The sequence below is a fragment of the Ranitomeya variabilis genome, chromosome 5 (genome assembly GCF_051348905.1).
Source record: "Ranitomeya variabilis isolate aRanVar5 chromosome 5, aRanVar5.hap1, whole genome shotgun sequence".
Lineage (NCBI taxonomy): Eukaryota > Metazoa > Chordata > Amphibia > Anura > Dendrobatidae > Ranitomeya > Ranitomeya variabilis.
The window spans coordinates 423579226-423605759 of NC_135236.1; the positions used below are offsets into that span (position 1 = coordinate 423579226).

Here is a 26534-nt window from a genome sequence, read left to right on the forward strand (position 1 = left end):
TATGTAAAAAAATAAAAACTCTCCAATTGGTCTGTCACAGGTTTACGTGACAGAGAGGAGCCAGGAGACCGCAGCGTCTTATTTCGTCTACTTCTGCACTGATTAGAAGAACTTCACCTTCATATTAAAAGGTGTAAGTTTCTCTTAGCAGTGCAGGGGTTAATCTGCTCAGTTGAGAGATCCTAGAAGCTTTCCTGCGTTAAGGCTCACAGCTGTGCACCGTTAGCGACTCCCATCTCCTATATAATGTGGGCCATGGCTAGCACTCATTGTCAGATTTAGTTTTTGCTGCATGGCTGAAGGTTGTTGATGGTTGTTATTGGAGAAGGCGTTTGGTGGATTTCTCTGTGACTGTTGATTGGTTTTTAGTCTGTGATAATTCCCTTGCTTCTCCTACCTTGGTTTAACCCCATCCTCCACTCCCCAGTGTTTACCTCTGTTGTTTATGTGTGCATATTTGTATGATTGGTATTTTCCTTTACCCTGTTTGTATTACCTTGTTTACCTTGTTAGTCTGGTTAGTGTATTATGGTACACTGCTACTCCCCTCTTCCCTGGGTGAGGGAAGGGTACAGACTGAGGGGGGATTCAGTAGCTAAGGCAAGGTATGTGGCCCCGGCATCTTCAACATCAGAAGTAATCAGGGGAACAGGGTGAGCTAGGGTGCCCCTAGCATTAGGGACAGGGAAGGAGCCCCTGGTCCTGGGACACCCGACAACAGAGTTGTGACATTAGCTAGGACCAAAACCGTTTTTGGATCCATTATGGATCCTATCACTGCTCTGACAAGGCAACTGCAGCAGCTCAGCCTGAAGGTGGCAGATCTATGCACAGTTGTTATGCAGCACCCTAACACATCAGGTTTTGGGACCGTCACTCTCAGTCAACCCTTAGTGGAGCCCAAGATCATTTTGCCTGACAGATTTTCTGGGGGGCATGACAAGCTTGTTGTTTTCAGGGAACACTGTAAACTACATTTCAGGTTACGTTTTATTTCTCAGGAACTGAGGAGCAACGGGTAAGGATAATAATCTCACTCCTTCAGGGTATCCCCCAAGCATGGGCATTCTCTCTTCCGCCTGACTCCCTGTCGCTGCAGATGGTGTGGTGAAGGAATTTTTTCTGGCACTTGGTCATATATGCGACGACCACAACCGCATCTCCCAGGCTGAGTCCACACTACTTCAGCTTCAGCAGGGAGACCGGCTGGCGGAGTATTGCTCCGAGTTTCGGAGGTGGTCCACTGACAGTAAAGGCCCCGTCTCACATAGCGAGATCGCTAGCGAGATCGCTGCTGAGTCACTAGTTTTGTGACGCAACAGCGACCTCCATAGCGATCTCGCTATGTGTGACACGTACCAGCGATCAGGCCCCTGCTGCGAGATCGCTGGTCGTGTCAGAATGGCCTGGACCTTTTTTTGGTCGTTGAGGCCCCGCTGACATCGCTGAATCGGTGTGTGTGACACCGATCCAGCGATGTCTTCACTGGTAACCAGGGTAAACATCGGGTTACTAAGCGCAGGGCCGCGCTTAGTAACCCGATGTTTACCCTGGTTACCAGCGTAAATGTACAAAAAAACAAACAGTACATACTCGCCTTTCGGTGTCCAGGTCCCTTGCCGTCTGCTTCCTGCTCTCACTGACTGCCGCCGTACAGTGAGAAGTGAGAGCACAGCAGTGACGTCACCGCTGCGCTCTGCTCTCACTGTACGGCCGGATCTCAGTCAGAGCAGGAAGCAGACGGCAAGGGACCTGGACACCGAAAGGCGAGTATGTAGTGTTTGTTTTTTTTGGTAACCAGGGTAAACATCGGGTTACTAAGCGCGGCCCTGCGCTTAGTAACCCGATGTTTACCCTGGTTACCCGGGTGCTGCAGGGGGACTTCGGCATCGTTGAAGACAGTTTCAACGATGCCGAAGTCGTTCCCCTGATCGTTGGTCGCTGGAGAGAGCTGTCTGTGTGACAGCTCCCCAGCGACCACACAGCGACTTACCAACGATCACGGCCAGGTCGTATCGCTGGTCGTGATCGTTGGTAAATCGCTTAGTGAGACGGGGCCTTAAGTGGAACGACCCCACGCTCTGTAGCCAGTTCAGTGAAGGGCTATCAGTAAGGGTGAAGTATTCTTTAGCCCTGTATGAGACTCCAGTTTCCATTGAGGCAGCCATGTCTCTACGTATCCAGGTGGATCGCCTTCTTTGCGAAGAAATAAAGAGACACGGGAGGTCCGGGGCCAAGGGAAACCTGGTCTGAGTCATCTGAGGAACCTATGCAGTTGGCAACTCATTCTAGAAAGCTGTCTGTTGTTCAGCGCAAAGGGGAAGTATGTTTTTACTATGGTTGAAAGAGTCTTTTTGTGGGCACGTGTTCTTCCCTATCTGTAAACAGCTGCCAGAAAACTAAGGAGCCCTGTTTGCAGTAAGGCTAGCAACCCGGGTGAACATATCTCCTCCGTGGGTAGGACACAATTTTTTCTGCCCCCTGAAATTCATTTGGGCAAAAATAAGGTGGTTCTTTCTGCCTTTCTGGACAGTGGGATGGGTTTAACTTGATCAATGCTAGGTTCGTCCAGGTCCAGGGCCTCAAACAACATACATTGTCTAGACCTATACCAATAATCTCCATGAACTCTGCACCCTTGATACAGGGGCATTTAACTCATCCGAGGGTTACATGTACTGGTAGGGTCCATGCACTCAGAGGGTATTGACTGTTATGTGCTAGAGGGTCTGCCCTCTCTTGTGGTTCTTGGACTTCCTTGGCTCGCTCTGCACAACCCTGTAGTAGATTGGCAGACTTTGGAGGTGGTAAAGTGGATTGAGTATTGTCAAGAACACTGTTTGGGCACCCAGCGTGCAAGGGTCGACACCTAGTCTGTTCCTAAATACCTGTCTGACTTTGGGGATGTGTTTTCGTAGCAGGGGTGACAAGAACTTCCCCCATCATCCTTATGACTGCGCCATTAATCTATGACTGCGCCATTAATCTTGTCCCTGGGGCCAAGCTGCCAAAGAGCAGACTATATAATATCTCTGGTCCAGAAAGGCAGGCCATGAATGAGGGACTATATTGGGGAAAGTCTGGCAAGGGGTTATATCAGACCATCCTCATCCTCCATTGCTGCTTGGTTTTTGTTTGTAAAAATGAAAGACGGGGGTTTTGCCTGAGCCTAGATTTCCGCTAACTCAATTAGATCACGGTCCGGGATCCATATCCACTCCCTCTCATCCCGGACCTCTTTAATTGTAGGAGCAATTTTCTTTAAGTTTTCTTAACTGGATCTCAAGGGGGCGAATAATCTCATTTGTATTAAAGAGGAGTATGACTGGAAAACAGCTTTCAATTAGCCTGAGGGACACTATGAGAATCTTGTAATGCCATTTGGGTTGACTAATGCGGCAGCCATCTTTCAGCACTTTTTAAATGACATCTTTAGTCACCTGGTAGGTAGATTTGTGGTAATCTATCTTGATAACATATTAATTTATTCACCTAACCTTGAGTCACATCAGGTACATGTGAGGCAGGTCTTACAGATACTCAGAGACAATAAATTATTTGTCAAACCATGGAAATGTATGTTCTCCGTTGAGGAGATTCCTTTTCTAGGATATGTTTAATTGTCCTCCGGTTTTCGCATGGAATCAGCAAAAGTCCGGGCGGTACTGGGTTGGGATCATCCTGAAGATTCAAACGCATTACAAAGGTTTTTGGGTTTCGCGAAATACTACCGTAAGTTCATCAAAAACTTTTCGGTAGTGGCCAGAACTCTGACGGATATGACCAGGAAAAGGACAGACTTTTCCAAGTGGTCCAGTCCGGCCAGGGAGGCATTCGATAACTTGAAGGAGTATTTTGCATCTGCACTGATTCTTATACAGCCTGACGTCATGCAGCGTTTTATCTCCAGGTAAATGGTGCTCATGTGCATACTTTTCTAAAAAAAACTGTCATCTGTGAAGAGAAATTATGACATCGGTAACGGGGAACTCTTGGCAATCAAGTGGGCCTTTGTAAAGTGGCGTCATTTTTTGGAAGGGGCAGCTCATCCTGTTATGGTAATCACAGATCATAAGTCTGGTATATCTCGAGTATGTGAAACATCTAATGCCTTGACAGGCTAGATGTGCATTATCCTTCATCACGTTTAACTTTTTTGTCACATATAGGCCAGGGAACAAGAACATTAAGGCAAATGTCTTAACTCGTTGTTTTCCTGGAGGTGGAGATAATTGTGAACCGGCTCCTATACTACAAAAAGGGGTGGTTATTGAATCTATATGCTCCAATCTTGAGAAAGAGGATGTAGAGGCTCAGAGGGATGCCCCTGTTGCCTGTTCATTAGGGAAACTGTTTGCACCTGTGAATCTCCTCCGTCTGAGAGTTCTTAGTGAACATCATGATTAGATGTTGGCCAGACATCCCGGTAATGAAGCCACCACAGATCTTCTTACTCTGTGTTTTTTGTGGACAGGGATACATCAGGATTTCCGGGAGTATGTAGCCATCTGCAGTGTCTGTGCACCTTCTAAAACCTTTCAAACTCGTCTGTCTCGGTCTCTCCAACCATTGGCGATTCCCAGTAGACCTTGGACTAATTTATCGGTTGATTTTATCTCTGTTCTACCCATGTCAGCAGGTAATACTGTAATTTTGGTGGTGGTGGACAGATTCAGCAAAATGCGCTACCCGCTTTACCTAAAGCCAAGACCTAGGTGCAAATTTTCATCAGTGAGATTGTAAAATTACATGGAATCCCTACTGATATTGTCTCTGACCGGGGAGGGAGGGGGGGGGGCTAATTATTTCCAAATTTTGAAGGGCGTTTTGCACTAGATTGGTGATCCACCTGTTGTTTTCTTTTCCAAATTTTGGAGGGCGCCCTGCACTAGTTTGGGGATCCACCTGTTGTTTTCTTCAGCATTTCAACCACAGTCTGATGGGCAAACTGAACATATTAACCAAAATCTTGAGATTTATATTAGGTGTTTATGTCTGAGAATCAGGAGGGTTGGGTTACCTACTTACCTCTAGCTGAATTTGTGGTAAATAATCGTTGTTATGAGTCTACTGGTAGGTCTCCGTTTTTTGGGGCATATGGGTTTCATACTCAGTACAGCTCATTTAATAGGAATCGTGCTCCTAGAATACATGAAGAGGAATGATTTTTCAGCATCAATTACATCTGTGTGGCAAGAGGTTATTGATAACTAGATGGTGGCCCGATTCTAACGCATCGGGTATTCTAGAATATGCTATTGCCCAGCCACGCAGTATATTGCCCAGTTACGTAGTATATTGCCCAGTGACGTAGTATATTGCCCAGCCACGTAGTATATTGCCCAGTCACGTAGTATATTGCCCAGCGACGTAGTGTATTGCCCAGCCACATAGTATATTGCCCAGCCACGTAGTATATTGCCCAGCCACGTAGTATATTGCCCAGCCACATAGTATACTGCCCAGCCACATAGTATATTGCCCAGCCACATAGTATATTGCCCAGCCACGTAGTATATTACCCAGCCAAGTAGTATATTGCCCAGCCACGTAGTATATTGCCCAGCCACGTAGTATATTGCCCAGCCACGTAGTATATTGCCCAGCCACATAGTATATTGCCCAGCCACGTAGTATATTGCCCAGCCACGTAGTATATTGCCCAGCCACATAGTATATTGCCCAGCCACGTAGTATATTGCCCAGCCACATAGTATATTGCCCAGCCACGTAGTATATTGCCCAGCCACGTAGTATATTGCCCAGCCACATAGTATACAGCATATCCCTGTTAAAAAAAAAGAATTAAAATAAAAAATAGTTACATACTCACTCTCTGTTGGCGCCCAGATCGAAGCGGCCGGTTACCGATGCTCCTCGTGCGCTCCGGTCTGAAGAGTGCATGGAGCACTCTTCATGATCGCAGCATGGACCGGTTACCGGAGCGTCGCGATCGGGAAAGGCCTGTTGTCGATCCGGGGGCCAACAGAGGGTGAGTATGTAACTATTTTTTATTTTTTTAAATTATTTTTAACATTAGATCGTTTTACTATTCAGGCTGCATAGGCAGCATGAATAGTAAAAAGTTGGTCATACAGGGTTAATAGCAGCATTAACCGAGTGCATTACACCGCGGTCAACGCTGCCATTAACCCTGTGTGAGCGCTGACTGGAGGGGAGTATGGAGCAGGCACTGACTGCGGGGAGGAAGGAGCGGCCATTTTTCCGCCGGACTGTGCCCGTCGCTGATTGGTCGTGGCTGTTTTGCCACGACCAATCAGCGACTTGGATTACATGACAGACAGAGGCCACGACCAATGAATATCCGTGACAGACAGACAGACAGAAGGACAGACGGAAGTGCCCCTTAGACAATTATATAGTAGATTTGAGGAAGATGGGGTCCAAATATAAGAGAGCAGCTGATCGGAGACGTGTGATGGGTCAGGACTTGTGTGTTGGTGACTTGGTGTGGTTGTCTTCAAGGTTGTCTTGAAAGTTCCCGCTTGGAAACTGGGTTCCAGGTTCATCGGTCCTGAAGAGATTGTGACCATTGTCAATACCGTAGCATTCCGCTTTGCCTCTCGTTTTTAGGATTTATAATGTGTCTCATTGAGCTCTATTCAAAAAATATGTTCCGTCCTCTGTACCATCACTGCTACCACCATCTCCAGTCATTGTGGATGGAAATTTGAAATAGCCATGATTGTTTGTTCTCGCTTAGTTCGTCGGTCGCTTCAGTATCTGGTACACTGGAAGGGATACGGTTCTGAAGAGAGGATGTGGGTCTTTTCACATTGCACACCCTGATAAACCCAGTACTGAAGTTCCACAGGTCCCTCGTAGAAGGGGGTAGTGTCACAGGTTTATCATGACAGAGAGTAGCCAGAACACTGCAGCATTTGATTTCTCCTACTCCTCCTGCACTGATTAGAAGCATTTCACCTTCATATTAAACAGTGTAAGTTTCTTTTAGCAGTGCAGGAGTTAATCTGCTTAGTTAAGAGCTCCTTGAAGCTTTCCCTGCATTAAATCTCTCAGCTTTGCACTGTTAGCCACTCCCATCTCCGATATAAACTGGGTCCTGCACTCATTGTCAGAGTAGCTTATGCTGCATGGCTGGAGGTTATTATTGGAGAAGGCATTTGGTGGATTTGTCTGTCACACTGGCTTGGTTATGAGTGTGTCTTAATTCCCTTGCTTCTCCTACTTTGGTTTAACCCCATCCTCCACTCCCCAGTGTTTTCCTCTGCTGTTTATGTGTGTATATTTGTATGATTGGTATTTTCCATTATCCCTGTTCATATTATTATTATTATCATTTTTTATTGTTATAGCGCCATTTATTCCATTTCGCTTTACATGTGAGGAGGGGTATACATAATAAAAACAAGTACAATAATCTTAAACAATACAAGTCATAACTGGTACAGGAGGAGAGAGGACCCTGCCCGCGAAGGCTCACAATCTACAAGGGATGGGTGAGAATACAGTAGGCGAGGATAGAGCTGGTCATGCAGCGGTTTGGTCGATTGGTGGTTACTGCAGGTTGTAGGCTTGTCGGAAGAGGTGGGTCTTCAGGCTCTTTTTGAAGGTTTCGATGGTAGGCGAGAGTCTGATGTGTTGTGGTAGAGGGTTCCAGAGTAGGGGTGATACGCGAGAGAAATCTTGTATACGATTGTGGGAAGAGGAGATAAGAGGGGAGTAGAGAAGGAGATCTTGTGAAGATTGGAGGTTGCATGCAGGAAAGTACCGGGAGACGAGGTCACAGATGTATGGAGGAGACAGGTTGTGGATGGCTTTGTACATCATGGTTAGGGTTTTGTACTGGAGTCTTTGGGTAACGGGGAGCCAGTGCATTGATAGACAGAGGGGAGAGGCCGGGGAATAGCGGGGGGGGGGGGACAGGTGGATTAGTCGGGCAGCTGAGTTTAGAATAGATTGGAGGGGTGCGAGAGTGTTAGAGGGGAGGCCACAGAGCAGGAGGTTGCAGTAGTCAAGGCGAGAGATGATGAGGGCATGGACTAGGGTTTTTGCAGATTCTTGGTTGAGGAATGTACGGATTCGTGAAATATATTACCTTGTTAGTCTGGTTGGTGTATTATGGTACACTGCTACTACCCTTTTTCTTGGGTGAGGAAAGGGTACAGACTAAGAGAGGATTTAAGAGCTAAGGCAAGGTATGTGGCCCCAGCATCTTCACCATCAGAAGTAATCCCAGGAACAGAGCAAGCTAGTGCATGTGCATTTTGCAGAGGAGCAGTGTGTGTGTATATATATTTTGCAGAGGGCAGTGTGCTTGTGTGTGTATACTTTTCAGAGGGCATTGTGTGTGTGTGTTATGAGATAGAGCTTACTGCATGTGTTTTGGGGACACTCACTTGGCAACAGGATTCAGTCACACAGGCACGTTTTTCTCACAAAAATGTCCATGTGGTTTATTATGGCATCATAAACTGGGTCATGCACAATCCATTACACTTCATTGGACACAATAGGCACCAACAGATAACATTAAGTTGCAGCTTTAACTTAGACACTTCTTATACGGCTTTAACTCACAGTTCAGACACTGCACCCGCCAGCCCTCCTTGACTAGTTCCCAGGGGTGTCCATACGCCGTATCAATGTCTCTAGTCATATAGCACACACGACATTGGTTCGACATCTCTAAACATGCTGGACCTCACTTTGTCCAGTTACCATGGGAGACTGCACAGTTCATTACTGACACTCTGTCAGTGCACACATTTCCCTATACTCTGGGTTACCTTGCAGGAGCTCCTGCTCCACACGCTGACTCCTGTCAGTCCTCTCTCCTCAGGGAAGCTGCCAACCTGGGATCACCATCCCGGACAATGCCTTGCTCACTACTCCCAGGACTTCCAATACAGGCCACTGCGTGTGCTGTTCAGGACGTCTGTCCCCACCGGGGACCGTCCAACACACAAGTCTCTAAGTGCGCTGTTCAGGGATCTGATCCTACTCCCAGGATCTCCTAACACACCAGTCTTCAGAATCCATGGCCTCACAGTGCGCTATTCGGGGATCCAGTCCACACACAGGACCTGCCAACACACAAGCCGTCCAGCATCTCACACAGTCTCCAATACAGAGACCACTACACCACCATGTGATCACACCATGGTCACATTATGTAGTTGTAACCACTCCCATAGATGTGTGGCTAGTTTGACCCGCCCAGCTCTCATAACTATCCCTGTAAGCCTCCCTTCGCAATTATACAAACACAACAGGTCCTATAACAGCAACATTACTTCAGGCTTACAGCGCAGACTCCCTCTGTGACACATATTGGCCATTTTCAACTCTGCCAGTCACTGATACATCATCATTATAACCACAGATACCCCTCCATGCATATCCCGAGGAGCACACACAGCGCCCCCTAGCTGTAACAGGGGTCACTGCATCACAGTGTGTATATATATATATATTTTGCAGAGGGGCAGTGTGTGTGTACATTTTGTAGAGGGGCAGTGTGTGTGTGTATATGTTTTTCAGAGGGGCAGTGCCTCCTCTAGTCTCCGCACCAGCCCCAGGTTGGCACTTTGTGATAAATAAGTGGGTTTTGGGTTGCCGTTTGGGCACTTGGTCTCTAAAAGGTTCGCCATCACTGTCCTAGATTCTTGACCCCCACTAATTGCCAAGGCATTGCGGCATCTCAAGGCTGTGAACCGAGACAGACTTGACCAGTCTTACTCTATAATTGGCCACATTGAATTATATATCTGCTGTGGAGTTACATTTATTCAAAAGATCCTGTCACTAGATTCTTGGAGCCCAGACCACAAGCAGCATGAATCAGAACAAGGCTGCGTGACTGAAGCCAGTGATGTCTTCCTCTAAGACGCTGCAGCGTTTCAGAGATAACATAGTTTGAAAAATAGTTTGAGGGACAGATCTAACCTGTCAGATGCCGCTCCCAGCTGGCTTCTCCTCGTTTTCTCCAGTTGATTGATAGGTCTCTTGCATGTATGTACGTATCAATTAACCGGAGCGGGGAGGGAAAAGCCTTCTGTGGGCTCCATTGGGTTAGTCGGGTCTTTCTCGATAGTTCCCAGCCGGCTTCTCAGACTAGGTTTTCTCCAAAATGCCTCAGCATTTCAGTGTAAGACATCACTGGATGGATGCAAACACTGAAGGGAGGCTCTGATTCATGCTGCCTGTGATTCAGGCAGCATGAATGTAATGACAGGTTCCCTTCAAATTACAGAGCTGCATTCATAAATCTAGAGGTGGGAAATTTATAGTTTGCCCTCATCAATGTTTCATTGGAGTTTTGTCACATATATGTTGTGAGGAATTTGCACTTTTCCCACAAACTACAGGATAGATGATAAATGTATGATTGTTGGGGATGTCTAGAACTAAACTGTGTTCTAAAACTGACACAAGCAGGCATTTGGATCTGTTGACTTTTATACGAATTACTTATGTAAACTCCCACACAATGTCTATCCACTGAAGGTAACAGACATAGTGACATCATCAGGTGCATATGTGACTGGAAGTAGGTGACATAACTAGGAAGATCTAATATTGCAGTAAGGATCTGTTTGAAAAAGGAAACAGTAGATTTTTCACCTATGCATTATTGATTGATCCACTAGCATATAAGACGAAGAAACGCAGAGAAGAGTTAGATCTTTCAAAAGAGCAAGACAAAGACATAAGAAGCTGGGTATGGACATTGGGCAGGAAACCATGAATACGAGAAAGGTAAACACTGGGTGCGATGGCATTGTACTTTTCTAGTCACAATCCGGAAAGTTGCGGTCATTGATCAAATGCCCTGTTTTATGGGGTGATCCTATTTAGTCTTGTGTGCTAGTTTTAAGCAACAACAAATTAATAAAATACTAGTATAAAAATAGATCTGAATCAATCAAGACTTCAGAGACATTGATCAGTCAGCAAATTGTGCATTTCTTTCAATTATGCCTTAAAAAAGAACTACTGTATGTGTAGCAGACTTCCACTAATATGACAGAGTATGTGACAGCCACTTGTCTCTAGGCAAACGTACAGGGCAAGGATTGAGTGTACCATTATGACAGCAGTGTGCCTGTAGTAGAACTAGCAACAACTTCTAGTAAAGTTAGTAAATTAAAAGCAATGTCAAAATGCTGATTTCTCCATAATATTCAGAAGACTTTAGTATACAAGTAGACAAGATAATTAGTATACGTTATACAATTTGTATCTTTTGATATGGACACTGTCCTTGCTGCTTCCTCTATACTCTTCTTTTGGCTGATCGGAGATTTAAGCCTCATTCAAATGTACGATATTCTCATATGAGTGCTACCTGTGGTTTTCCCGGAGAGCACTTGTACCTGTCATAGTTTATGAGGCCATTCACGTCTGTGATTTGTCGCGGATTGAGTGGTCTTTGGAAAATCGTGGAGACATGTCAGATCAAAATCAAAGGGTCAGATCAAAATTGACTATTCAAGTATATGGGTTCGTGAAAAAGTGACATCCGAGTGCAGTCCAATTTTCACGGATTGTCAGAAAGGGGAAGGTGGAGAAACTTTTTTTTTCTTCACATATAATAAAAACTGATGACATTTGGACCACAAAATCTGGGAATAGCATGTAATGATGAGGACAGCAGTTAATAAGCTTGTGCTACTCTGAGTAGTCGGCGTAGCCTACACGTGCTACTATGGACTGTAGCTTCTCTGGACTTGTCTCCCATCGAGCATCTGGTCCTGTATTGCAAAAAAAAGCCTCTGCCAGTAGAGGATCTTGATGATTTGCTTGCACACTTGCATTCATTGTGGCAGAACATTTCTCAGACAATCATTAACCAAACATATAGCATTAAATATGAAATATTAGCTTGATGGATACATGTATGTTTTCAAGGGACTCATTTAAATAAGAGGAATTAATAAGGTGCAATTATGAAGTAATGTTGAAGAAGGGAGGAATGAGATTTTTCAAATAAAGTTGAACAATTTGGGGAATAGATGTGTATGAGGAAGGACATGCAATGATGAGCAAGAACATAAGAATGTGCTACAAGAGTCATAATAGTCCTATAGATGATGATGAGTGTCATGTGGTTGTTTAATTTGAAAGAATACCAGGAGATGAGACTTGGTATGATTAAGCTTTAAACCCTTTACCCCAGAAGGTGGTTTGATGTTAATGACCAGGCCAATTTTTCAATTCTGACCACTGTCACTTTATGCGGTAATAACTCTGGAACGCTTCAACGGATCCCAGTGATTCTGAGAATGTTTTTTCATGACATATTGTACTTCATGATTGTGGTAAATTGCTTTGATATGTCTTGCGTTTATTTGTGAAAAAAATGGAAATTTGTCAAAAATTTCAAAATTTACCAACTTTGAATTTTCTTGCCCTTAAATCACAGAGATGTCATACAAAATAGTTAATAAATAACATTTCCGATATGTCTACTTTACATCAGTACAATTTTGGAACCAAATTTTTTGTTTGGTTAGGAAATTATAAGGGTTAAAAGTTGACCGGCGATTTTTCATTTTTCCAAGAAAATTTATGAAACCAGTTTTTTAGGGACCACATCACATTTGAAGTCACTTTGAGGGGTCTATATGATGGAAGATACCCAAAAGTGACACCATTCTAAAAACTGCAACCCTCAAGGTGCTCAAAAAAACATTCAAGAAGTTTATTAACCCTTCAGATGCTTCACAGGAACTGAAGCAATGTGGAAGGAAAAATTGAACATTTAACTTTTTTCACAAAACAATTATTTTACACCCAATTTTTTTTTATTTTCACAAGAGAAACAAGAGAAAATGGATGCAAAAATTTGTTGTGCAATTTCTCCTTAGCCCACGGATACCCCATGTACAGTATGAGGGAAGACTATTGTTTGGGTGCACGACATTGCTTAGAAGATGAAGGAGCGCCATTTGACTTTTTGAATGCAAAATTTGTTGAAATCATTAGCGGACACCATGTCATATTTAGAGAGCCCCTGATGTGCCTAAACAGTGGAAACTGCCCACAAATTACCCCATCTAGATGTGTGGGTAGCACTTTGAACCCCCAGGTATTTCACAGAAGTTTATATTGTTAAGCTATGAAAATAAAAAAATAAAACTTTTCCCACAAAAATGCTACTTTAGCCCCCAGTTTTTTTTCACAAGGGTTGTAAAAGAAAATGTAAATACACTATATTGTGCCATTTCTCCTGAATACGCTGATATCAAATATGTGGAGGAAAACTACTGTTTGGGCACAAAGCAGGGCTCAAAATGCAAGGAGCGCCGTTTGAATTTTTTAATGCAAAATTTGCTGGAATCATCACTGGACGCCATGTCACGTTTGTAGAGCACCTAATGTGCTTAAACAGTGGAAAACCCCACAAATTACCACATTTTGGAAACTAGACCCCTCAAGGAACTTATATAGATGTGTGGTGAGGACTTTGAACCCCCAGGTGCTTTACAGAGGTTTATAACATTGAGCCATGAAAATAAAAAAATCACATTTGTTTCCCCATAATTATAGGAGAAAATGGACCACAACATTTGTTGTGCGATTTCTCCGGAGTACACAGATGCCCCATATGTGGCAAAAGTACTGTTTGGGCGAATGGCAGGGCTCTGAAAGGAATGAGTGATGTTTTGGAATGCAGATTTTGATGGAGTGGTCTGCGGGTGTCATGTCACCTTTGTGACAAGTGACCCCATTTTGGAAACTAGACCCCTCGAGGAATTAATCTAGATGTGTGGTAAACACATTGAACTCACAGGTGCTTCACAGAATTTTACAACGTTGATCTGTGAAAATGAAAAAAATATTTCTCACAAAAATGTTGTTTTAGCCCCAAATGTTTTCATTTTCACAAATATAGCAGGAGAAAATAAACCCAAAAATTTGTTGTGCAATTTCTCCTGAGCACACTGATACCCCATATGTGGTTGAAAACTACTTTTGAGGCACAGTGCAAAGCTCAGACGGGAAGAAGCGCCATATTGTAGTTCAGATTTTGCTGGATTCGTTTGAGGGTGCCATGTCACGTTTGCAGGGCCCCTGAGGTACCAGAAGAGCAGAAATCTCCATAAGTGACCCCATTTTACAAACTATTGTATACCTCTCAATGAACTCATCTAGGGATGCAATGATCATACTGACACCACAGGTGTGTCACAGAATTTTATACCATTGAGCAGTGAAGAAAAAATAATTACATTTTTGTAATTATTTTACATTATTTTACATTTTTTTCCCCACCTGCAGAACCACTCCTTTATTGAGTGTGTCTTGATAATTGCCAATAATTTCCATCTGTTGTCTATTCCATTTGCACAACAGAATGTGAAATTGATTGTCAAACAGTGTTGCTTCCTAAGTGGACAGTTTGATTTCACAGAAGTTTGATTTACTTGGAGCTATATTCTGTTGTAAAGTGTTCCCTTTATTTTTTTTGAGCAGTGTGTGTGTGTATATACATACATATATATACTGTACATATATACATATACAGTATATATACACTGCATATCTGCATATATATATATATATATATATATATATATATATATATATATATATATATATATATATATATATATAGTTCGGGCAAAAATTAAGAGACCACTGCAAAATTTTCAGTTTGTCTGATTTTTCTCTTTATAGGTATATTTTTGACTAAAATGTAAACTGTTCTTTTATTGTATAAACTACTGACAACATCAGAAATTCCAAGCAATACATTTTGCATTTATTTTCTGAAAATGAGAAATGGTCAAAATAACAAAAAAATACATTGCTTGCAGACCTCAAATAATGCAAAAAAAAAAAAAAAGCCAAATGGAGCCAAATTTTTGAAATCTGACCAATGTCACTTTATGAGGTAATAACTGTGGAACGCTTCAACAAATCCCAGTGATTTTGAGATTGTGTTTTCGGGACACATTATACTTTATGATAATGGTAAATTTAGGTTGATATGTTTTGTTTTTATTACAAAAAAAATATCAGAAATTTGAGAAAAATTTTAAAAAATTTGCAATTGTTAAACTTTGAATGATTATCTAGTCTTACCACTGCAAAACATTAATAAATAACATTTCCCACATGCCTGCTTTACATCAGCACCATTTGTAAAATGTTCTTTTATTTTGCTAGCATTTTAGGAGGCTTCTAAATGTAGCAGTAATTTTTCATTTTTTTTTCAAGGAAATTTACAAAATTTATTTTTTAGGGACCTATCCGTGTTTGAAGTGCCTTTAGGGGTCCCATATGTTGGGAAACCCTCAAAAGTGATACCATTTTAAAAACAGCACCCCTGACATATTGAAAGCTGCAGTCAGGTAGTTTATTAACCCTTCAGGTGATTTTCAGGAATTAATGCAAAGTGACATGACAGAAATGAAAATGTATTTTTACCACCTAAATGCTGCTAACTTCTGAACAGGTTACAACAGCCGTCAGACTCTAAGGCCGCTATTTCGTCATGGGGGAAGGAAGAGATTCCAAAACACGCGTCGGGGTGCGCGGTGATGGGACTTAGTGACCCCTGGAAGGTATATCGCAGATACTATTGTCTTTCGTATATGGTGTTAGTATATCGCTATTTTTTTCATTGTGCACACTGCACTTTATCAGCACTGTTTTCACAGGTCTTAATTGGTATATCGCAGACATTATTGGCGCCTATTGAAGGCGTTTATTATTCTGTTATATTGCACTTTGCACTTTATATGTGTTATCACTGCGGTTGCCTGTGTTGATTTTTTACTTGTGTTTCACATGCACATTGATTATCTTTTGCACATTTTTTATAGTTGCATCTTCTTGTGGCCTTTTTTTAATGAGTATATCTGCTTTTACACTATATAATATTATTATATATATACATTTTCACAATTTTTAAAAAATTTTATTTACATATATAATTTTTTTCTTTTCTTTTATTTGACATATAGTCTGCATTGAATATATTGGGGTCACTTAATTATAATTATTGTGATAGTTCTATATGAGATTTGTATCCAATTTTCCTGTCATATATTCGCGTACTTGATGTTATATTTTTTTATTGTGCCACTACCACCTCAATAAAGGCTAATTATATTGATTTCCTGTGTGGGTACACTCCTTTGGCTGTTCATACTCTTTGGTTGTTCTGGTTGGTCTTGTATCTTAGTGTTCGGTCACTACTCCTTCACAGAGCACCATTATTATCTTTATTTCTTTATATATATATATATATATATATATATATATATATATATTTATTTAACAATATAATAATTTAAATTTTTGGTGTTTCTGTGTTTTAAAAACATATTTCAATGGTGCCTGCTCCCAACAGCAATTGTAAGATCTCTACACAAGTGTTCAATGGGACTTAGATCCGGACCAGGGGCCTACATAGAAATCATGGGTCCCCACAGCAAAAGTCTGAATGCCCCTCCCCCCCAAAAAAAATTCACCGCCGGGCCCAGCTCACCGTCTTGCGTCTCCACACAGCCTCAGCTCCTTACGCTCCGCCTCCAAGAGCTGGTAGCCACCCTTCCTTTTGCAACTACTTCCAGCCAGGCCCAGCATACACTGCTCGCTCTGTCTGGAAAGCTACGTCAGCCAGGGGGCATAGCGTCCTTATGCAAATCCAGCCAGAGAGTTCAGCCGGAAGCAGTGCAGGACTAGAAAGAAGGAGTTTTGGAGGAGCCAGGTACAGAATGACGGCAGTGCGCACATTTAATTTAAGGTACACAACACAGCCCAGGGGCGGACACTGACAGCTTGGGGCCCCTGTGCAAGAAATGTGTCTGGGCCCCCTCCTTTTATGGCGACAAAGCTATGTATATATATATATTCTCCTTTATTATGTATATTGCTGTCCCTTACACAGTACCCTCTCTTGCTATGTACAGCACATATTGGATTATATAAAGTCCTGTTTTATATTACACACCGTCCTCTCTTGTTAGATATATAAAGCAATGATGGCTCATGGAGCATGGGGAAGCTTTTCTAATGGAGGAGATGAAGGACTGGTAGACTGGTCACCTGCTCCTCCATCAGCAGTCATTTTATATCTAACAAGAGAGCGGATTATGTAATAAAAGAGGGCGCTGTGAATAACAAAAATAACAGGAATGCACTATGTAAGAGACAGCATTGTACATAACAGCAGAGGAAGCTATATAATAAAGGACGGGACCATATATAATTAGAGAGGATGGTATTTAATAAGGGACGGTGATATTCATGATAAAAGAGGAAACTATGTAACTAAGGATAGTGTTATGCATAATAAGTGAGCACACTAAATACTAAGGGTCTGTGTTAGATATAATAAGTGGGTACACTATATACTAAGGGACTGTGCTATACATAAGTGAGTACACTATATACTGAGGGACTATGCTATACATAAAAATTTACTACACTATATACTGAGGGATAGCACTATACATAATAAGTGAGTACACTATATACTAAGGGGCTGTGTTAAACATAATAAGCGATAATAACGTCTTCCTCCACCTCCTCCTGTTCCTAAATCCATTTTAAATCCCCCTTCCTCCCTTCCCAATCCCCCACACCCCTCATTGTCCTCCTCCCCCCACATCCCATTATTGTCTTCTCCCCCACCCCCATCGTTGCCTTCTCCCCCAGCACCCCCATCATTGCCCATTCCACAACCTCCATCAATGCCTTCTCCCCCACCACCCCATCATTGCCCTTGCCACCACCTCCATCATTTCTTCCTCCCCTATCACCCCCATCACTGCCCTTTTCACCATCATTGTCCTTTCCACTACCACCATCATTGCCTTTTCCTCCACCACTCCCATCATTGCCCATCCCACCACATCCATCATTTCCTCCTCCCCCAGCACCCCATTATTGCCCTTTCCACCATGACCATCATTGTTCTTTCCACCACCACCATCTTTGCCCATTCCACCTCCATCATTGCTTTCTCCCCCACCACCTCCATCATTGCCCTTTCCACCACATTTATCATTGCTTTCTCCCCCACCACCCCCATCATTGCCCTCTCCCCCACCACCTCCATCATTGCCTCCTTCCCCATCATCCCCATCATTGTTCTTTACACTGCCACCATCATTGCCTTTCCCCCCATCACCACCATCATTGCCCATTCCACCACCTCCATCATTTCCTCCTCCCACACTCCCCCATTATTGCCCTCTATGTCACCCCCATAATTGCTTTCTCCCCCATCACCCCCATCATTGCCCTGTCCTCCACCTACACACACAGACACACATAGTACTATTCATCTTTCTGCACATTCCCCTGCAGTGCTACGCACGCACACACACCACCACTCATCTCTACACACACACGTACATACATATGCACACACACACCTGTTGTGAAATTGGATTCTGGGCTCCCCCGGTGGCCACTTGTGGAATTGAACTTGTGTGCATCATCCCCTCTGTTCACCTGCTCCTATCAGGATGTGGGAGTCGCTATATAACCTTGCTCCTCTGTCAGTTTCTTGCCGGTCAACAATGTAATCAGAAGCCTTCTGTGCTTGTTCCTGCTACTAGACAACTCCCAGCTAAGTTGGACTTTTGTCCTTGTGTGTTTTTGCATTTTGTTCCTGTTCACAGCTGCTGTTTCGTTACTGTGTCTGGAAAGCTCTTGTGATCGGAAATTGCCACTCTGGTGTTATGAGTTAATGCTAGAGTCTTAAAGGAATTTCTGGATGGTGTTTTGATAGGGTTTTCTGCTGACCATGAAAGTGTCCTTTCTGTCTTCCTGCTATCTAGAAAGCGGACCTCGATTTTGCTAAACCTATTTTCATACTACGTTTGTCATTTCATCTAAAATCACCGCCAATATATGTGGGGGCCTCTGTCTGCCTTTTGGGAAAATTTCTCTAGAGGTGAGCCAGGACTGTCTTTTCCTCTGCTAGGATTAAGTAGTTCTCCGGCTGGCGCTGGGCATCTAGGGTTAAAAAACGTAGGCATGCTACCCGGCCACTTCTAGTTGTGCGGCAGGTTTAGTTCATGGTCAGTATAGTTTCCATCTTCCAAGAGCTAGTTCTCATATATGCTGGGCTATGTTCTCTCGCCATTGAGAATCATGACAGTTTGACCGGCCCAAAAAAGGGTTAAATTACTGGCTGAGAAAGGAGAGAAAAAAGAAGTCTGCTACAATTTTTTTTTTTTTTTTTTTTCCTCTAGTTCTGAGTGTGCTCTTAATTGAATCACTTGCTAGTCTGCCTATACTGCAGCCTTCCTCTCTTTCTCTCCTTCTAATCCTTGAATGGCTCTGTGTTCACCTGTTTCAAATGGATCTTCAGAGTGTAGCTACAGGTTTGAATAATCTCGCCACGAAGGTACAAAATTTGCAAGATTTTGTTGTTCATGCACCTGTGTCTGAGCCTAGAATTCCTTTGCCTGAATTCTTCTCGGGGAATAGATCTCACTTTCAAAATTTTAAAAATAATTGCAAATTGTTTTTGTCCCTGAAGTCTCGCTCTGCCGGAGACCCTGCACAGCAGGTCAGGATTGTAATTTCCTTGCTCCGGGGCGACCCTCAAGACTGGGCTTTTGCATTGGCACCAGGGGATCCTGCGTTGCTCAATGTGGATGCGTTTTTTCTGGCCTTGGGGTTGCTTTATGAGGAACCTCATTTAGAGCTTCAGGCGGAAAAGGCCTTGATGTCCTTGTCTCAGGGGCAAGATGAAGCTGAAATATACTGCCAAAAATTCCGCAAATGGTCTGTGCTTACTCAGTGGAATGAGTGCGCCCTGGCGGCGATTTTCAGAGAAGGTCTCTCTGATGCCATTAAGGATGTTATGGTGGGGTTCCCTGTGCCTGCGAGTCTGAATGAGTCCATGACGATGGCTATTCAGATCGATAGGCGTCTGCGGGAGCGCAAACCTGTGCACCATTTGGCGGTGTCTACTGAGAAAACGCCAGAAAATATGCAATGTGATAGAATTCTGTCCAGAAGCGAGCGGCAGAATTTTAGACGAAAAAATGGGTTGTGCTTCTATTGTGGTGATTCAACTCATGTTATATCAGCATGCTTTAAGCGTACTAAGAAGCCTGACAAGTCTGTTTCAATTAGCACTTTACAGTCTAAGTTTATTCTATCTGTGACCCTGATTTGTTCTTTGTCATCTATTACCGCGGACGCCTATGTCGACTCTGGCGCTGCTTTGAGTCTTATGGATTGGTCCTTTGCCAAACGCTGTGGGTATGATTTGGAGCCACTGGAGGCTCCGATACCTCTGAAAGGGATTGACTCCACCCCATTGGCTAGTAATAAACCACAATACTGGACACAAGTGACTATGCGTGTTAATCCGGATCACCAGGAGGTTATTCGCTTTCTGGTGCTGTATAATCTACATGATGTTTTGGTGCTGGGATTGCCATGGCTGCAATCTCATAACCCAGTCCTCGACTGGAGAGCTATGTCTGTGTTAAGCTGGGGATGTAAAGGAACTCATGGGGACGTACCTTTGGTTTCCATTTCATCATCTATTCCCTCTGAGATTCCTGAATTCTTGACTGAATATCGTGACGTTTTTGAAGAACCTAAGCTTGGTTCACTACCTCCGCACCGGGAGTGCGATTGTGCCATAGACTTGATTCCGGGTAGTAAATACCCTAAGGGTCGTTTATTTAATCTGTCTGTGCCTGAACACGCTGCTATGCGAGAATATATAAAGGAGTCCTTGGAAAAGGGACATATTCGTCCTTCGTCATCTCCCTTAGGAGCCGTTTTTTTCTTTGTGTCTAAGAAAGACGGCTCTTTGAGGCCGTGTATTGATTATCGACTTTTGAATAAAATCATGGTTAAATATCAATATCCGTTACCACTGCTTACTGATTTGTTTGCTCGTATAAAGGGGGCCAAGTGGTTCTCTAAGATTGATCTCCGTGGGGCGTATAATTTGGTGCGAATCAAGCAGGGGGATGAGTGGAAAACCGCATTTAATACGCCCGAGGGCCATTTTGAGTATTTGGTGATGCCTTTTGGTCTTTCAAATGCCCCTTCAGTCTTCCAGTCCTTTATGCATGACATTTTCCGCGATTATTTGGATAAATTTATGATTGTGTATCTGGATGATATTCTGATTTTTTCGGATGACTGGGACTCTCATGTCCAGCAGGTCAGGAGGGTTTTTCAGGTTTTGCGGTCTAATTCCTTGTGTGTGAAGGGTTCTAAGTGTGTTTTTGGGGTTCAAAAGATTTCTTTCTTGGGATACATTTTTTCCCCCTCTTCCATCGAGATGGATCCTGTCAAGGTTCAGGCTATTGGTGATTGGACGCAACCCTCTTCTCTTAAGAGTCTTCAGAAATTTTTGGGCTTTGCTAACTTTTATCGTCGATTTATTGCTGGTTTTTCTGATGTTGTAAAACCATTGACTGATTTGACTAAGAAGGGTGCTGATGTTGCTGATTGGTCCCCTGATGCTGTGGAGGCCTTTCGGGAGCTCAAGCGCCGCTTTTCTTCCGCCCCAGTGTTGCGTCAGCCTGATGTTGCTCTTCCTTTTCAGGTTGAGGTCGACGCTTCTGAAATCGGAGCTGGGGCGGTGTTGTCGCAGAGAAGTTCCGACTGCTCCGTGATGAGACCTTGTGCTTTTTTTTCCCGTAAATTTTCGCCCGCCGAGCGGAATTATGATATTGGGTTTCGGGAGCTTTTGGCCATGAAGTGGGCTTTTGAGGAGTGGCGTCACTGGCTTGAGGGGGCCAGACATCAGGTGGTGGTATTGACTGACCACAAAAATTTAATTTACCTTGAGTCTGCCAGGCGCCTGAATCCTAGACAGGCGCGCTGGTCGTTGTTTTTCTCTCGGTTTAATTTTGTGGTGTCGTACCTACCGGGTTCTAAGAATGTTAAGGCGGATGCCCTTTCTAGGAGTTTTGAGTCTGACTCCCCTGGTAATTCTGAGCCCACAGGTATCCTTAAAGATGGAGTGATATTGTCTGCCGTTTCTCCAGACCTGCGGCGGGCCTTGCAGGAGTTTCAGGCGGATAGACCTGATCGTTGCCCACCTGGTAGACTGTTTGTTCCTGATGATTGGACCAGTAGAGTCATCTCTGAGGTTCATTCTTCTGCGTTGGCAGGTCATCCTGGAATCTTTGGTACCAGGGATTTGGTGGCAAGGTCCTTCTGGTGGCCTTCCCTGTCACGAGATGTGCGAGGCTTTGTGCAGTCTTGTGACGTTTGTGCTCGGGCCAAGCCTTGTTGTTCTCGGGCTAGTGGATTGTTGTTGCCCTTGCCTATCCTGAAGAGGCCTTGGACGCACATCTCGATGGATTTTATTTCGGATCTGCCTGTTTCTCAGAAGATGTCTGTCATCTGGGTGGTGTGTGACCGTTTCTCTAAGATGGTCCATCTGGTTCCCTTGCCTAAGTTGCCTTCTTCTTCCGAGTTGGTTCCTCTGTTTTTTCAAAATGTTGTTCGTTTGCATGGTATTCCTGAGAATATCGTTTCTGACAGAGGGACCCAATTCGTGTCTAGATTTTGGCGGGCATTCTGTGCTAGGATGGGCATAGATTTGTCTTTTTCGTCTGCTTTCCATCCTCAGACTAATGGCCAGACCGAGCGGACTAATCAGACCTTGGAGACATATTTGAGGTGTTTTGTGTCTGCGGATCAGGATGATTGGGTTGCTTTTTTGCCTTTGGCGGAGTTCGCCCTCAATAATCGGGCCAGCTCTGCCACCTTGGTGTCCCCGTTTTTCTGTAATTTGGGGTTTCATCCTCGATTTTCTTCCGGTCAAGTGGAATCTTCGGATTGTCCTGGAGTGGATGCTGTGGTGGAGAGGTTGCATCAGATTTGGGGGCAGGTGGTGGACAATTTGAAGTTGTCCCAGGAGAAGACTCAGCTTTTTGCCAACCGCCGTCGTCGTGTTGGTCCTCGGCTTTGTGTTGGGGACTTGGTGTGGTTGTCTTCTCGTTTTGTCCCTATGAGGGTTTCTTCTCCTAAGTTTAAGCCTCGGTTCATCGGCCCGTACAAGATATTGGAGATTCTTAACCCTGTGTCCTTCCGTTTGGACCTCCCTGCATCCTTTTCGATTCATAATGTTTTTCATCGGTCATTGTTGCGCAGGTATGAGGTACCGGTTGTGCCTTCCGTTGAGCCTCCTGCTCCGGTGTTGGTTGAGGGTGAGTTGGAGTACGTTGTGGAAAAGATCTTAGACTCTCGTGTTTCCAGACGGAGACTCCAGTATCTGGTCAAATGGAAGGGATACGGTCAGGAGGATAATTCTTGGGTCACTGCCTCTGATGTTCATGCCTCCGATCTTGTCCGTGCCTTTCATAGGGCTCATCCTGATCGCCCTGGTGGTTCTGGTGAGGGTTCGGTGCCCCCTCCTTGAGGGGGGGGTACTGTTGTGAAATTGGATTCTGGGCTCCCCCGGTGGCCACTTGTGGAATTGAACTTGTGTGCATCATCCCCTCTGTTCACCTGCTCCTATCAGGATGTGGGAGTCGCTATATAACCTTGCTCCTCTGTCAGTTTCTTGCCGGTCAACAATGTAATCAGAAGCCTTCTGTGCTTGTTCCTGCTACTAGACAACTCCCAGCTAAGTTGGACTTTTGTCCTTGTGTGTTTTTGCATTTTGTTCCTGTTCACAGCTGCTGTTTCGTTACTGTGTCTGGAAAGCTCTTGTGATCGGAAATTGCCACTCTGGTGTTATGAGTTAATGCTAGAGTCTTAAAGGAATTTCTGGATGGTGTTTTGATAGGGTTTTCTGCTGACCATGAAAGTGTCCTTTCTGTCTTCCTGCTATCTAGAAAGCGGACCTCGATTTTGCTAAACCTATTTTCATACTACGTTTGTCATTTCATCTAAAATCACCGCCAATATATGTGGGGGCCTCTGTCTGCCTTTTGGGAAAATTTCTCTAGAGGTGAGCCAGGACTGTCTTTTCCTCTGCTAGGATTAGGTAGTTCTCCGGCTGGCGCTGGGCATCTAGGGTTAAAAAACGTAGGCATGCTACCCGGCCACTTCTAGTTGTGCGGCAGGTTTAGTTCATGGTCAGTATAGTTTCCATCTTCCAAGAGCTAGTTCTCATATATGCTGGGCTATGTTCTCTCGCCATTGAGAATCATGACACACACCCAGCAGACAGCACCTCTCCACACGCTCTCCCGCAGCCACAGCATCACCATCACCGGCAGCTTCCTCTCACTGGCACAGCGGCCGTGGCGCTGAATGATGAGGTCATCCAGCCACGCAAATGACTGCTGTGTGGGACAGAATGTGCGGGCACCGAGCAGGAAGCAGGACTGATTGCTGAAGCTCCACAAACATTTTCTCTTGTAGGCAGCGGAGCTGCAGGGATCTCTCCCTGCCCGTTGCACATGAGAGCAATCTGGCCAGGGGCCCCCCGGGGCCTCAGGGCCAGATCAAAAGGCCAGATTTCCCTCATTATTAGCCCCCTTGCTGGCGCCCCCAGGAGCTTCTGGGCCCCGGTGCAGCCGCACCGGCTTCACATGAGGTATGTCTGCCCCTAGCAAAGCCGTTATGGTCATCACTCCTCGGGGCCCTATAGCAGTCATGTGGCCTGCCGCCATTGGCAGTACGCCACTGATCTGGACTCATTGCTGGTCACTTCAGAAATTTCCAGCACTTTGCTTTCATCCATTTTCATTTCCATTGAGTGATTGGCAAGTATGTTTGGGGTCAATGTCCTGCTGGAAGACCCATGATGTAGGACGCAAACCCAGATTTCTAACACTGGGCACTACATTGCAACCCAAAATCCTTTGGTAATCTTCAGATTTCATGATGCCTTGCACACAGCCAAGGCACTCAGTGCCAGAGGCAGCAAAATAACCCCAAAACATCTTTCAACTTCCTTCATATTTGACTGTAAGTATTGTGCTCTTTTCTTTGTGGGTCCCATTCCATTTTTTGGTAAACAGTAGAATTATGTACTCTATCTTGGTATCAACTGTCCGCAAGATGCTTTCCCAGAAGGATTTTGGCATACTCACATATATTTTGGCAAACTGCAGTGTAGTTTTTTTTATATTTCTGTGTCAGTAGTGGGGTCCTCCTGGGTCTCCTACCATACTTGCCACGTGCGAGATTGAACGAGCATCATATGCTTGAAACAAAGTTGTTTAACCATAATTTTGGATAAGTGCTAACAATTTTGTCCAGACCATTTTGAGGTTTCTGTGTGAAATTTAGTCCGATTTGCTTTTCTCTGCTTTTTTGTGTTATTACAATACACACAAAGGAAATAAACATGTGTATAACAAAACGTGTGTAATTTTAATAATTGTCTGGGAGAGATACTTCATTATCTGGAACAATTTCAATGGTGCCAACACTTTCGGCCATGACTGTGTTTTTTTAAAGTCCTTAAATTCATAGATATGTCAACAAAGACAAAAAAAAATTAATTTTACATTATTATAATTTTGGTTCAGTATAACTCAAATAACTTTTATTTGGATGCTTGTTCAGTGAAAATGGTAAATTATTCAAACCAAGTCAAACCTTGCCAGTTTGCAAGTGGTGCAATTTGCACCAATTTTTTGTCACATTATATTGAAAACTAATCATGAAAATATGTTAAACTTATTTCTTAAGCCACATCCACTTTCAAGCTTTCAGAACCAAATCTAAAATGTTCCTGTTTTGTATGGTATTGTTGCATCCATGTTATATTCTCTTAAATAGCAGCTGATCTGCAGTTCTCAGCAGTGGACACTATACATTGAACAGAGCTTTCAGCTCTTTTACATCAATGTTTCGATCTGGCCATCACGGGAGCTAATAACATATCAGATGTTGGTGTAGGGTCCCCGATCAGCACCAATCTGATATTGATGACCTATCTGAATGATAGAGCATCGATATTATATACCACTTTATGTCCACTTTGATTCAATACTATTTACCACACTTTGCTTGAATGTTAATACAACATTAAAACTTTTAAGAAGTCGAAAGATGAATACTTTCTTTAGGAATTATATGGTCGATTAGAGATACTATGTGTGTGATAATGTATTCAGTAAAACTGTGTAATGTTTCACTCTTGGTGTGTTACTATGAGTATCATGTATTACGTGCCTCACTTCACTGACAGCACTGGTGTAAGTAACTGGAGTAATATAGAGGAAATCGAGAGAGATTCTATTACATAACAGAGAATAGTAAATGAGAACAGATTGTATGACAGCAGACAATGGCAGACACGGCAACCTGAACTCCTGCTTCTTACTGATGTCCATGTAATGTATAATGCATTCACTTCTTGAGAAAACCTATACACTCACAATTCAGCAACTATTCAATGGGCAATAGGTATCGCAAATCCTTCATTTTTATCTCTCCTAGGAGACAAAAGCTGACAAGTCACAAATTGTTATCACCTACTCCACTCTCATTAATGGACTACTGTACATATGACATGAGATTTAGTAGAGTTGTTGTCCTCTGATTTACAAAAGCCCTGAGCAGCAAAAAATATATTTTTCAGTGAAATTAGTTTTCTTATTTTTAAAGGTAATTAGCAGATGTTGCGGTGT

The 26534-nt window shown here is 43.6% G+C and overlaps 1 protein-coding gene across 1 annotated transcript in view; it reads left to right on the forward strand.

The window, feature by feature from the left end:
* Positions 1-10565: 10565 nt before the first annotated feature.
* The window catches only part of LOC143773712 (uncharacterized), a 196224-nt gene continuing 180255 nt past the window's right edge, over positions 10566-26534 (forward strand). The window contains exon 1 of the mRNA XM_077261082.1: positions 10566-10743. Within this exon, the coding sequence (XP_077117197.1) occupies positions 10708-10743 (36 nt within the window). The 5' untranslated portion in view covers positions 10566-10707. The remainder of the gene's footprint in view (positions 10744-26534) is intronic.